A 14,689-nucleotide genomic window follows, 5' to 3' on the forward strand; every position below is an offset into this window, starting at 1 on the left:
CGAAAGTGTTGTCCTTAATATGAGGGCTTTTCACCATCAGATTCGTGAGATTTTGGCGTCCAAATCTTTTGATTGGTAGCAGACATGTTCAAAGTCTTTCATGTATTCTGTACAGTCTGTAAGCCATGATTTACAGATGTTATTGCAACATATTCAAGTACGACAAAAATCAAATATGACTTCCATGACATCATATGTCAAAATCTTAAAACCGCCATAACTGAAACCGTTTATTATACAGCATTTATGCTTGATATCATTTGCAGATATTGCTTGGGGCTAACTTTTTCTCATAAAACTTTATTAGAAAAAATGTCACATTAAAATGCTCCCTGTCGCGTCAAAGGTCATCAATTTTTCGACTTTCTCATTTTTAAACTATTTTTAAAAAATCTTTTGGCAGTCGATTTGAAATTCCATCCCAATGAATCAGCTGTCTTCAGTTTTTCTGTAACGTTTAACGTTAACATCCAACGCTACTCTGATATCAAAATCTTACCGCCGAGAAACGTTCCTAACTTTAGCAGGCCTAATACACGCTGGTAATACTGCATCAATTACTACGCACTATCAATCTTAAAAGTATGGAAAGTTTACATCTCTACTGCGGTGGGTATCATCAGCCTTTCTTTTGCATGGCAAACCGAACTGATATAGACAAAATGCTATTCTCAATTCGTCATCCTGACGTACATAGTTGAAGGACTATTACACTTTTACGGACTACCTTCGTCTACAACACCACCCATTGGCTGCCTATATTTATTCATTCTTTCTCCGGCAATCCGGGAATTCCCCACTACTCAGTCAGCTACTGTGGACTTGCACAAGTTAATGCCTGATACTCGGTATAACTGAATTTGCATTGACTACAAACACTGCACATTTTCTTACTCAAAGAAAATTAGAGCTGTGCTCTAAGGATTTTTTTTAGAAATATCTATTAATTGTTAGAAGCAAAAGACCACGATCAAACCCAAATCAGTCCTAATGGTGAAAAGCCTGTCAAATTGTTAGCCAACAATTTCTAGTTTAGAATTTATTTTATTTCTAAGTTCTACCAAAAGTGAGATGTTATGCTTCTTTTTTTCCAGATTATTTTCATCTAATCCTATTCCATTGATATGATGAACTACACTAACCAAGGAGTTGGTTACCTAGATGGATATGCTGGAGGCTTTCATCCGCAAGGGGTGATGTCACAGATGAGTATGCTGACCCGTGCATCAGCACCTTCATATGGGCAGTCTGGCCTTGGAGTAAGTTGAAGAGTGTATCATATGTAGCAGGTTAATGAAAAAAAATCTTTAAAAAGTGAACCTGCTACCTGCTAGAACGGCCTATCTGTGTGTTAAGAATGATAAAAAAAAACCTGAGCAAGTTACATCACTAGACAAATGTGCATACTTGGAGACTTTTGCTCGAAATTAAAATGGGTGTCGTTGCCAATAGCAGGCAACATGATGGAATTTTTGATACCATGATGCATATTGTTGATATGCTATGTGCAAGTGATGCTACACATGCCCAGAGTGGGCTGTTATTAAAACGTTTGGGAAAAGATCTGTGAAATGATGATTGAACAGTAATTGCATGGTTATATGTAAGTGTTTGAAAAACAATATGTCAATGATTTATTTAAAATACACATTTATAGAAAATAGGAAGTTTGAAATAAATACATTAGATTATAAAGAAGATCGATATCTCTTTAAATTGTAAATCATGGATGATCTGGATCAGAGTCTTTGTTTTTTTTCAGGAAGTGTTTTGTTACGACAATATACATATACAATCAGAATTCTGCTGTGATCATTGTATTACAGGGAGGATCTGCGCCTCCATCAGGACCAGGGTATGGAGGAGCTCCTGGTTATGGTGCCCTCCCTGCAATATACACTGCAGTGAAAATATATGACATGTCATATATCTTCACATGGGAAGATATCACTTTTATTATTGTTCAATCAGAACAGCTCTTTCTATTCACAACATAAGTTTTTAGTTTCAAATTCAGATTAAGCATCGGCTGAATAAGTGGTTGTTGTGGTACACCTTTGCAATATACAGCGCGGTACTTACATAGTTGCACAATCGATATCATGTTTATTCGGATAATTTGAGCAGGTAATAGCAGCAAACAGCAGAATTGCATTGAACAACCCATTCATTAAATGGCACTCTGCCTTGTTGTCAAGCATGATGTCATTAGAACTTGTCTACTGAATCTGAATATGATACCTGTCAATCAAACTGACATGGTAAAATTGTGTGGCTCTTTCTCGGTTTTGCTGTCAGATATAGGCCTTAAAATTCCCAGCAATGAAAATAGTGTAGAATTGATTTACCAACATCAATGATAGCATGAATTTAAAATCAGGGATTTTCTTTTATACATTTGAGAATATTTTCCACAAAATCAGAATGTTAACAGAAGTGCACCAGCCATAGACTGACAGTTACAAGCTACTGAATGATGTGTAGTTCTATCATTAAGATCAGATCATATAACCTTGAATATCCTTTTTACGTTTTAAGTTTAATATGTACATTGTTTGTGTACAAAATTAAACTTTGATATATTATGCTGGTGCTTTCAATCAAAGTTTCATTTAAATTATATAATAATAATAATATTATATAACATTTATATAGCGCCCTATATAATTTTTAAAATTACTCTAAGGCGCTTTACAACATATAGATAATAGTATAATTGTGAAAACAAACAACAAAGGCTTGCAATCACTTTCATACATTTAACAAGCAATGTGCACATAATTGAACAAATAAAAGGGTGGTATTTACATGACGTCTTTGCAAAGATTCTAAAATGCAGACGTGAAGAGGTGAGTTTTTATGTCCCTCTTGAACTTGACCAGGGTATTCGACTTCCTAATAGCAGATGGTAAGCTATTTCACAACGTAGCCAAAACCCTATCAAAGCATCTGTTTCCGTAGGTCACAGTACGAGATGTTGGGACACACAACAAAGATTCTGACTCCGACCGCAGTGATCTCGACGGCTGATACAGGGTAACAAGCTCCTGTATGTACCGAGGAGCTGTTCCATTCAGTGCCTTGTATGTGTATACCAGAATTTTGTACTGCGACCTGTATCGTACAGGTAACAAGTGCAACGAATAAAGCGCAGGTGTGATGTGCTCTCTCTTTCGAGTACGAGTAACTAGCCGTGCTGCAGTGTTCTGGACCCTCTGCAGACGACTAGTTAGTTTGTCAGATATACCACAGAGCAGGGCGTTACCATAATCCAACCGAGAGGTAACAAGTGAATGCACCAAAATCTTGCATGCATCTGCAGTTAGAAACTGCCGAATACAGCCGATGTTCCTGATCTGGTAGTAACAGGATTTGGCAATAGCGTTCACTTGTTTCTCCATGTTCAGAGAACTGTCAAAGTATACCCCTAGGTTTTTAACAGCTGGAACAGTCTCAATAGTTCTGGCACCAACCTTGAGCTGGAGAGCCATTGTTTGCTGACACTTTGGGGAAAAGACGATTAGTTCCGTCTTTTCCTGATTAAGTTTAAGCATGTTGGCGTTCATCCAGATACTGATATCTGTCAGACAAGCTTCCAGACTTTCTGAGACTGTATTCCACCTGTTCTGTGGTTTTATGACCATGTAAATTTGTGAGTCATCGGCATAGCAATGATAGCGAAGGCTATGGCGACGACAAATCGCTCCAGTCGGTTTGGAGTACATACAATATTTTCGTGGTCCTAACACCGACCCTTGAGGAACCCCGAAATCTAGTACTTTGTCAAATATATCTAGTATATGCCAAATATTATCATGATTCAGTCATATGACTTTGGGATAATCCCCATGTCATATGACTGAATCACCAGATTAGTCTGAAGCCCACTACTGATCACAGTAAGGGCTGAAAAAGACAACCAGGAGGTCACCCAAAGCTACCCCTACTAGTAGTATTTAGTTATTTTGAGGTCATTTGGCCAAATACAATATCATGAAAGGTCATGAATTGATCATGAGACTGCTGTTATTTTGGCTAATGGATGGCAATCTTAATGAATGTTTAGAATTCTTTTTTTGAGCAGCTAAAAGGCAGTCACTTAATATTTTTTGATCCCAATTTTTATCAAATTAGTTACATGATACAAACTTGACATGGTGATGAAGAAGACAGAAAACATCCTTCTATGAATATTATGGGAACAATTCCGATTATTTTCTAACTTAAATCCATGAGGATTGGTGCTCTTGAAGGTGATGTCAAGGGGAAAGTTCCATACAAACTCTTGTCTGTCGTCTTTAAGTTTCCACCTATGAAGAGTATTGGTTACCAGCATATCTGGGTCTGGAGAAGAAGATTTTTAAAATTTAAGCCAATTTGACCACTTTTAGTCCCGCCCCTCAGGCCCTGGGGGCGGGCCCGGGGCCAAACTGCCAAAGTATCAAACCGTCGATTCATAATGTCTGTCAAGTTTGAATAACTTGGTAAATATGTATGTAACTTAATGGCGCCCATACAAGCATAGACATCGAAAACTTGTATTCTTAATTGTTTTAGTTATTTTTGACCTAAATATAAATATTTTTTAAATGAAGTGTCAGCTAGTGCAAACAAGATTCCCGGAACAGCCTAAGTCACCAAAATGTGTGTTCCTAAGGGTTATCTCCTGTTATAACTTATTTGAAGCGGGAGGATATACGAAACTTCAAAACGATGCTGATCAAATTGCGTTCATAGAGCAATAAACTCAATTTCTTCTGGTTATGCTTATAGAAGAATTTGTGAATATAACAGGTTGGTGGGCTAATGTTGTTTATACAGAATGTGTACATATATACATTAGACACATATTTAGAGGAAAGCTCTGGGTTGGGCCTATCGGAGGATTTGGCACAAGGAGTGGTGTTCATGCTCGAAATGAGGGTTGACATAGATAAATACTTACGGGACACGGGATTATATGTTATGTAACATACATCTTAGGTAATTAAACACAATGATTGGTTAATCTTCGTCCGCCAAGGGTCAACACTCCGGCACAATAAGGTGATGTTGTTTTATATCTGAATGAATTTTTCCTTATTTCTGGAGCAAATAACTAGTCCAATTTGTAGTGTTTCTATAAATATCATTATTTCATTCTGAAATCAGTATTATCTCATTCTGAATCAGTAAATATCACAGATCAACACAAGTAACGATCTTTTTAGGCTTTGCCTTTTCATATTATTATATGTGTACAGGTATTGATAGACGAGGCTGAAGATCGTTCGCTTGGGCACATATGCCGGTAGCTGCGATAACGTAGCTTTCTAACGAGAGATTTTTTTTTATATAATGCGTCGTACGGGGCAGAGGAGACCGGGTATTAATCAGGTTGGGCATAACAGCTAATATAGGTAATAATCCTGCACTTGGGTAACAGTTACCTATTTGAGTAACAATTCTATTACTGAAATGGGAAATAAAGTGAAATAAAAACACACAAAGTGCTTTTAAACACTTGGAGCAAAAACGGGCGTTATTCTTTCAACTAAATTAAATAAATAACACAATAAAGTACATTTGTGCACAAAAAATTATCAATTCTGATGTCTAACTTTTTGTGTTTTTATTTCACTTTATTACCCATTTCAGAAATAAAATTATTACTGAAATGGGTAACTGTTACCCAAATGCAGGATTATTACCCATATGCGCCGTTGTACCTGTTGATATTAGTAGTACTACATAATACGGCACGTCTAATTATATAAATACCCAATACTACCCCATACTACCCAATACTACCCCATACTAACCAATATTATCCCATACTACCCAATACTACCCCATACTACCCAATACTACCCCATACTACCCAATACTACCCCATACTAACCAATATTATCCCATACTACCCAATACTACCCCATACTACCCAATACTACCCCATACTACCCAATATTATCCCATACTACCCAATACTACCCCATACTACCCAATACTACACCATACTAACCAATATTATCCCATACTACCCAATACTACCCCATACTTCCCCATACTACCCAATACTACCCCATACTACCCCATACTACCCAATACTACCCAAATACTACTAATATTATCCCATACTAGCCAATACTACCCCATACTACCAATATATAACCCATACCAACCAATATTATCCCATACTACCCAATACTACCCCATACTACCAAATACTACACCATACTAACCAATATTATCCCATACTACCCAAGACTACCCCATACTACCCAATACTACCCCATACTACCAAATACTACACCATACTAACCAATATTATCCCATACTACCCAATACTCCCCCATACTACCCAATACTCCCCCATACTACCTAATACTACCCAATACTACCCCATACTAACCAATATTATCCAATACTACCCAATACTACCCAATACTACCCAATACTACCCCATACTACCCAAATAACCCATACTAACCAATATTATCCCATACTACCCAATACTACCCCATACTACCCAATACTACCCCATACTAACCAATATTATCCCATACTACCCAATACTACCCCATACTACCCAATACTACCCCATACTACCCAATACTACCCCATACTACCCAATACTACCCCATACTACCCAATATTACCCCATGCCACCCTGTTCTGTACCTATAATACTACATTAATAATGTGAAATATCACCTTTACAGGAGTTATTTACTTCTATCTGCCATATTTTATTGGAAACTATGCGATTTGGTACAGAAAACATCACCGAAATACCGCGACTATGACCCAATACTACCTAATTCTTCTAAATTTGACCTTATAGTAACTAAATACTGCCAAATATGACTCAGTACTACCCAGTGCAGATATCATATTAATTAATTATCTTCAGTTTACATTTATTTACCGTATTGCACCAGCTAGTTGTTGTTTTGAGTTCGTCAGTTCGACCGACAGCGTTTCAGTAAATGTTCCCGAGTTATTCCCCGTTAAACAGTAACTTTGCCGCTCCCAATACTACTCCAACGATGTGAAATATCACCTAAAACAGATGTAATTTTCTTTTTATCTGCCGTATTTCCTTAGAGAATGTGAAATTTGATGTAGATTGATTGACCAATTTTCTGGGTAATTTTCTTTCTATCAGCCGTATTTTCTAAACAAAAGTATGCCAATTAATGCAGAATACCTGACCTACCCAATAGTCTGCTATCTAATTGCAATATTACGACCCAATGTTATACCCAATACTACTTTGATTCTGTGAAACATCATCTAAAAGAAGTTATTTACTTCTGTCTGTCGTATTTCCTCACAGAATATGCACTCTAATGCTGAATACTTTAAATCACGGAATTAGAAAATGCTATCTAAGTCTGTGTTTAAACTAAATATATATAGGTCTTTGATTATTAATCATATGACGAATACATGATTTGAAAGACATGTAAAACAGCGTTTTTTTTATCAAGCCTGACAATATACTTACGACATAGTAACCTCATCAAAAGTAATTTTACCGCTAGACAAATTGAAGATTAGTACCATTTTATTCTTGAACGTAACATATGTATCACCATGGAAATAGATATACGATCAGAAAAAACGTGTTATTATTTGTTGCAGAAATGTCTGTATTTATAATTCAGGCTATCTTGGGTTCGCGAATATGGTAAATTTGAAGAAAAAAAACCATTTTGTTTTGAAGAAGTACTGGATCACGTATCTGTTTTACTGACAATGACCTGTTGGAAATGAACACTTCTGTTTTCAAAACTGATGAATAGTAAACAGAACCCTTTCGGTTTATTATCCTACACATGTTTCTCTTTTGAGAAAAGATAACAAAATATTTGCAATGCAAAGTTCATTTTCCACTTTTACTGTATATGTATTGGCACATGATAAGTGAGAATCAACGCTAAGTGCTTCAAAGTGACTTTTACTGATTTACGTGAGAAATTTTTAAAAAAGTACTATTGTAAAAAACCGAGCATGTTTAAATTAATTCAGTTATTTAACGGACAAAACACAAATGAATTAGCAAAATTGGCCAAATACATTAAAGCTGCAAATTCAAGAAGAGCTTTATTAACATAAGTAGTTATGCTCTCCGAGTGTTTTGTCTCGTCTGTGTATTTATTAGTATTTTCGATATTTGTCAATGTTATGAGAAAGTATATATATATATATATATATATATCATGTATATGTGTTACACTGATGAGTCGCAAGACTCAAAGTTAATAAAGAACTTGAACTTGAACTGAAAATTGAAATTGTAATATTTCATCAGAGACGTATATAATACACTTTATATGTCTCTGATTTCATTGGAAAAAACACATCGTTTTTCGTTCTCTTTTTTTCCCCCGCGCACATATTAATACATTATCTAAGGGTATAAACGAACTCTGGAAAAAAGCACCTAGAAGTTTAGACAGATATCATGAAGACGTCATGGTTAGAAAGCAATCTGTTCTACACACAGAAATGCCATTGGATCAAGTATCTGCTTTGCACTATTAAACAAGAGGCCCAATGGGCCTGAATCGCTCACCTGGTATCAATCTTACACTTGCAATCTTAAAAGTGGACTAAAATACAGCTACAGGCAAAATATCAGTGTTTGATTAATCATGTGACACATGTGAACTTGAAAGTAAAGCAAGGACTTTAAGTTGAACAGACTTTAAAGCCTTTCATACCAGCATGCGTCTGGCCAAATATCGTTGCCCTTGACCTTTAGATTATTCAGAAGTTGTGTAAAGATTTCAACATATTTGACCCCTCTGACCTTGTAAATGGGTGAAGGTCATTCATTTGAACCAACTTGGTAACCCTTCATCCTAGCATGTAACTGACCAATTATCATAACCCTGGTTCTTTTGGTTATATAGAAGTCGTTTACAGTTTTCAACATATTTTACCCCTGTGAACTTGAGTATAATTCAAGGTCATTCATTTGAACAAACTTGGTAGCCATTCATCCAAGCATGTTACTGGCCAAATATATACACCCTAGGCATCTTGGTTATTCAGAAGAAGTTGTTAAAAGGTTTTAAACATATTTAACCCATGTGATCTTGAAACTCGACAAAGGTCATTCATTTGGACAAACTCGGTAGTCCTTTATTCCAGCATGCTACTGCCCAAATATCATCCCAGGCCTTTTAGACGGACGGACGGGACTACAAATGGTGGCCCGTTTGAGAACTGTCCAATCTCGAACGAAAAAGAGTAGGTGCGTAAACGCCGATACAGAGGATAGTGTAAGCTTTATTCCAAATTTTCGGCCGTTAGAACTAGGGTCTCTTTATTAAGACATTAAGAAGGACTTCAAAATTATATATACAAGTCAAATTCTTAGAATAGTTAGGAGCCGGTGTTAATGTTGGCGGCTTTCTACCTCACTTCCTGTCCAGACTTGGTGCTGCTATACGACCAGTGTTAGGATAAGCAACATTAGGCCTAGGAGCCGTCTTACAAAAACTAGACTTATACAGTAAATACATAAATGTCAGACGGCTCCTTCTCTCCTCTGTCTCCCTCTTCTATCCCTTCACTCCATACTTTATCCCTTCTACTCATTTTCCCGCCTTTTCTTCGTCTGCTGGATAACTGAACTACTCGGCAGTGAAACGGACGTAAAACCTATCAATCAATCAATCAATCATTCAATCAATGTCCTTGTTTGATTTTTAAGGTCAAATGTGTCACATGTTTAAATCTTTTTATAAATTCTTTCGAATCAAACACTGGTATTTTGCCTGTAGCTGTATGTAAGTACACTTTTAAGATTGCAAGTATAAGATTAATACCAGGTGAGTGATTCAGGCCCATTAGGCCTCTTGTTACCTGTCATTTAAGGACCCAAACATTAATTTTAGAATGTGTTATAAGTTATTGTTGATTTTGAGACAACAGCAGAGAGGGCATGGAAAGAGTATGTACAGTTTTTGATATGTTTTCAGAAATTAATGTTTGGAAATCGTTTTCAAAAAAATGCTCCTATTTTTGGTATCAGTAAATAATGAAAGGAAAGAGAAGCATCTCCTGTGTCCAGGACTTTGTATTGATATTTGTGCGAGTGGAAGCTTAAAGTATCAATACAGTTATGGAAACCTGGAGTCAGTAGTTGCTTCTATTCTTTTGTTATTGGCCATGCTTAACCTTAACCCTTTCACCCCTATGTAACTTTAGTAAACTCTGCCATACATTGATCTGGAATAGTCCATTATGGTCCACAGTGGTGAAAAGGATAAGAGAGCTTCTGTATACTACTCGGTATCCTATAATTGCAAGATTCATCGGGTCACTGCTTTGTAAAAACGATGTTCTTACCCAGACAGTTTCCTCGACATTCTGCCAGCTTGGTCACTGGAGACACTGGATATACTGCTGAAATCTAGAATATGATTGTTAGCATTACTTGACTCTTATTGGACCCTTCTTCTTTACCCCTGCATTATGTTTCTTTTAATGAGTATAACAAAACTGTTTAGGTAACAGATGCCGGACTTGAGGCAGATTTCTGCGGACTCCTGGCTCCCATTTTCCAGAGGGCTAACCTAAAAGAGTTCAAAATGGCTCTGGCACAATCTCTCCAAAGGTATTGGTTGACAATTTCTTTCTTTAGTTCAGTGATTTACTGGTCAAATAGTGCTGAAGACTGAAGATTCAGGAACCACCTACACAGATATTTGTGTTTATAAGGAGAGATTGTAGAAAATTTACATCAATTTTTGAAAATATTTAGGATTCAGTTACAAGAAATGATTCTTCTTGTTTGATAATTTGATATGTAAAATGACAACATTAGAATTTGCTGTTAAACCTTCAATGTCTGTTTTGAAATCAAGTAATTTGAAATAATTAAAATGATGCATATAAATTTGTTATCATTGGTGGTATTGCTTTATAAGCAAATATCATTTGAAGTTGTCCTGCTGATATTGAAATCTTAAAAAATGTCATAAATATGTAGTTGAAGGTAAAAGTAAATCTTGAGAGAAATAATTAGAGTTCTCAATGACCGGATGTTTGAAATGTATTTTAAGATTCAGTGTGGTAGAAAAAAAAATAATTACAGTGTCTTTACAAAGTCAAGTATTGGGAGGATTGTATAGCCTATTCGTTGTACTACTAATATAAACGTTTTGTATAATAATTCTTTTGTAGATTCGAGAGAAGCATGCAGTCTCACAATTCACTGGCAATGACTTCTACTGTGTGTAGTTTGACTTACAGTACTAATAAACAGGTATAATCTTAATGTCAAAAAAGTCGTCCTTAATGTTTTGATAGATTTCGTATTAAATTTGAAATGTAGTTTTTTTCAAATATTTTATTCCCCCAGCCATTTTTTTCATAAATATGTATATACATATAATGCTTCGAAGCAGATATATATATACATTATACATATTTTGATAGGGGATGCCAGGGTTGGGGAGCCCTGGAGTCCGCCCCTATATCAGTCAAACAATAAATAAATAAATAGGAAGGGCAATGGGAAAATAACATATTTGCAAATAGAGTACAGGACAAGAACACCAAACATACTTCTTTCACACCCTAACAAATTCCATTTACAACATAATATTACAAACAAGGATAAACAAAGCACGTCTAGTATACACAAAAAACATAATACACATACAAATACATCCACAGATATACTCATACACACATACATATGAGACAGACAGACAGAGACAGATACACAGACAGACAGACACCTACCCCGGCAGACACACATACACACATACAGACAGACAGACAGACAGTACATACATACATGTATACATTGAGACAGACTGACATACATTGAATCATATGAATCATTATGCACGCATAATTTCAAGCAGTTAAGAAACAAAAAAAAAATACACTGTGCAAACAGTGTCAGATGTACATATATATATATACACATGTGTATGAATATTTCTATGACACATGCATGTGGGCATTCACATTTTCAGATTCAAATTTTAAATGTTAATGTCTGCATAGGAAATACATTTTCTTATCTCTATAGATATTTACTGCACTAGACAGTCTCTGTTCTACCAGCTAAAAGGTAAACTGAAAATACCGGGTATGTGTGGTAACAAATTTGTTGTAATGTATCACGAATTTGTTTTAATGTATCAACTTTAACATTTTGAGAAAAGTTGTTTTTCTTTCTGGAATTAATAGGTATGTTTATTGCTCTTACTGCAGAACAAGTTTAAAGGGGGTTATCTCCCTAAGATGATTTTTTAAAGGACAATAGTTTCATTGATCAGTTGATACATGTGTCACCTATGTCTTTCTGTATCACAGTCTGGGCAGATATTCCCCCCAGGTATCCGTGTGGACCCACTTGCGGCTTACTGTAATGATGTGCTGTCTACCTTTTATAAGCTTCATCCGTGTGCCCCCGTATCTCTAGCCTGTGATATTGGCGATGGTCGTCTGAACGTTCTTCTACAGAATAGCGGCATCCCATTGGCTTCTTACAGGTTTGTGTTGCACTTGATACTATATAGATGCATTTGTAATACCCACTTGGATTTTATTTTGTTATGTTCATGGTCACCAACGATAGCATGAAATTAAATCCAGGGCTCACCCTGGACCTAAAAAATCAGTAGCCAAAACAGTAGCCATGTTTGAATTTCAGTAGCCAATAATTATTATAATTTAATCTATTATGTGATATTTTTTTAATACTTTTAGATTATATGGCTGTAATTTTAAGAAAACATGACTTAAATTAAAATGCTGAAAATTTCCCCCAGAACTTCTTTTTTTTTTTTTTTTTCAAAAGAAATAATACCAAGTGTGGCTCTGGAAAAATTCTATCCGCTTCCTATCGACTCGTCTAGGGAGAATTTCTCTTTAGCTCATTCGGTAGAGCGTAATACTAGTAAATTAGAGGTCCCAGGTTCGACTGCTAGCAGAGGCATTGGAAAAATAATGACCTCTGTCAAGTAAGTATTGTTACAATGGATTATTGTATATGTTTAAATCCACAGGCAAAATAAGTACCTGTTTACTGATGAATAATGAAGATGAAACGACAATTAAAAAATCGCATTTTACTTTATTTTCACAAAACAAGAGGTCCATGGGCCTGCATCGCTCACCTGGTATTAATTTCACACTTATAATCTTAAAAGTGGACTAAATACAGCTACAGGCAGAATATCAGTGTTTGATTCATAAGAACCTATGAAAAGATTTAAACATATGACGCCTGTGACATTGAATGTCGAACAAAGACATTAGGTTGAACAGAGTTTTAAGTCTTCCAACCCAGCATGCTTCTCATTACCCTGTACCTTTTGGTTATACAGAACAAATCATTTAAAGATTTAAACATATATTGACCACTGTGGACTTGAATATGGGCGAAGGTCATTCACTTGGTAGTCCTTTATCCCAGCATGTTAATAGCCAAATATCATCACCCTTGGCCTTTTACTTATTAAGAAGTCGTTTAAAAGTTTTTAACATATTTGACCCCTGTGACCTAGAATATATGTCAAGAATATCAGTACCCTGGGGCTCTTGGTTATTGAGAAGAAGTCGTTTGGAGATTTTACGACATTTGACGCATGTGACCTTGAAAGTGGGTCAAGGTCATTCATTTTAACAAACTTGGTACATTGTAGCCCTTCATCCCAGCATGATACAGGCAAAATATCAGTACCCTGGGCCTTTCGGTAATTGAGAAGAAGCTTTTTGAAGATTTTACGACCTGTGACCTTGAAAGTTGGGCAAGGTCATTTATTTGAACAAACTTGGTAGCCCTTCATCTCAGCATGCTACAGGCCTAATATCAGTACCCTGGGCTTTTTGGTTATGGAGAAGCAGTCTTGTGAAGAGTTTACGACATTTGACCCATGTGACCTTGAAAGTTGGTCAAGGTCATTTATTTGAACAAACTTGGTAGCCCTTCATCCCAGCATGCTACAGGCCCAATATCAGTAACCTGGATCTTTTGGTTATTGAGAAGAAGTCGTTTGAAGATTTCACGACATTTGACCACTGTAACCTTGAAAGTTGGTCAAGGTAATTCATTTGAACAAAATTGGTAGCCCTTCATCCCAGCATGTTACTGGCCAAATAACATCACCTGAGGCATTTTGGTTATTGAGAAGACGGACGACGGACGGACGACGAACGCCGCACCACGGCATAAGCTCACTTGACCCTTCGGGTCAGATGGGCTAAAAACTTGTAAAATAAATCTCATCGCCCAGATACAAAAGTAGCATAGTGAGGGCGATATTTTTACCTGCTATGTTGTACGAAATTTTATCTCTGCAAAATAGTTCTGACTGGGACAACAGTGAAATATTAGCCCTGCAAAAATAAACAACTATACTGTACATACCTGCCAACTCTGAGGGTGGCTCCATAAAACTTAGTATTTTCAACCAGTGAATTTGCTAAACTTTTCCAATTTTCTAAGATCTAATAACTTCATCTAAAAGAACAAAACAACATATATCATTTTAAAGGGTTATTTTGACTAGGGGGTATATACACACATTTTATTTAGGTCTGAATTTTGAGCATGCGGAATCTTCCCCATGGAAATTTTAAAAAAGTTGGTAAGTATGACTGTAACCTGACAAAATTTCCTGGATCTACAGGGAAACCATATTTGTGACTTGCTAGATGTGGGTTTGGTTCC

At 36.2% G+C, this 14,689-nt stretch overlaps 1 protein-coding gene across 1 annotated transcript in view; it reads left to right on the forward strand.

Moving 5' to 3' along the window:
• The window catches only part of LOC110452944, a 65,487-nt gene that overhangs the window by 16,656 nt on the left and 34,142 nt on the right, over window positions 1-14,689 (forward strand). The window contains exons 3-6 of the mRNA XM_021501704.1: window positions 1,095-1,259; window positions 10,506-10,612; window positions 11,182-11,263; window positions 12,328-12,506. Of these exons, the coding sequence (XP_021357379.1) occupies window positions 1,125-1,259; window positions 10,506-10,612; window positions 11,182-11,263; window positions 12,328-12,506 (503 nt within the window). The 5' untranslated portion in view covers window positions 1,095-1,124. The remainder of the gene's footprint in view (window positions 1-1,094; window positions 1,260-10,505; window positions 10,613-11,181; window positions 11,264-12,327; window positions 12,507-14,689) is intronic.

The sequence above is a fragment of the Mizuhopecten yessoensis genome, unplaced genomic scaffold (genome assembly GCF_002113885.1).
Source record: "Mizuhopecten yessoensis strain PY_sf001 unplaced genomic scaffold, ASM211388v2 scaffold6999, whole genome shotgun sequence".
NCBI classification, from domain to species: domain Eukaryota; kingdom Metazoa; phylum Mollusca; class Bivalvia; order Pectinida; family Pectinidae; genus Mizuhopecten; species Mizuhopecten yessoensis.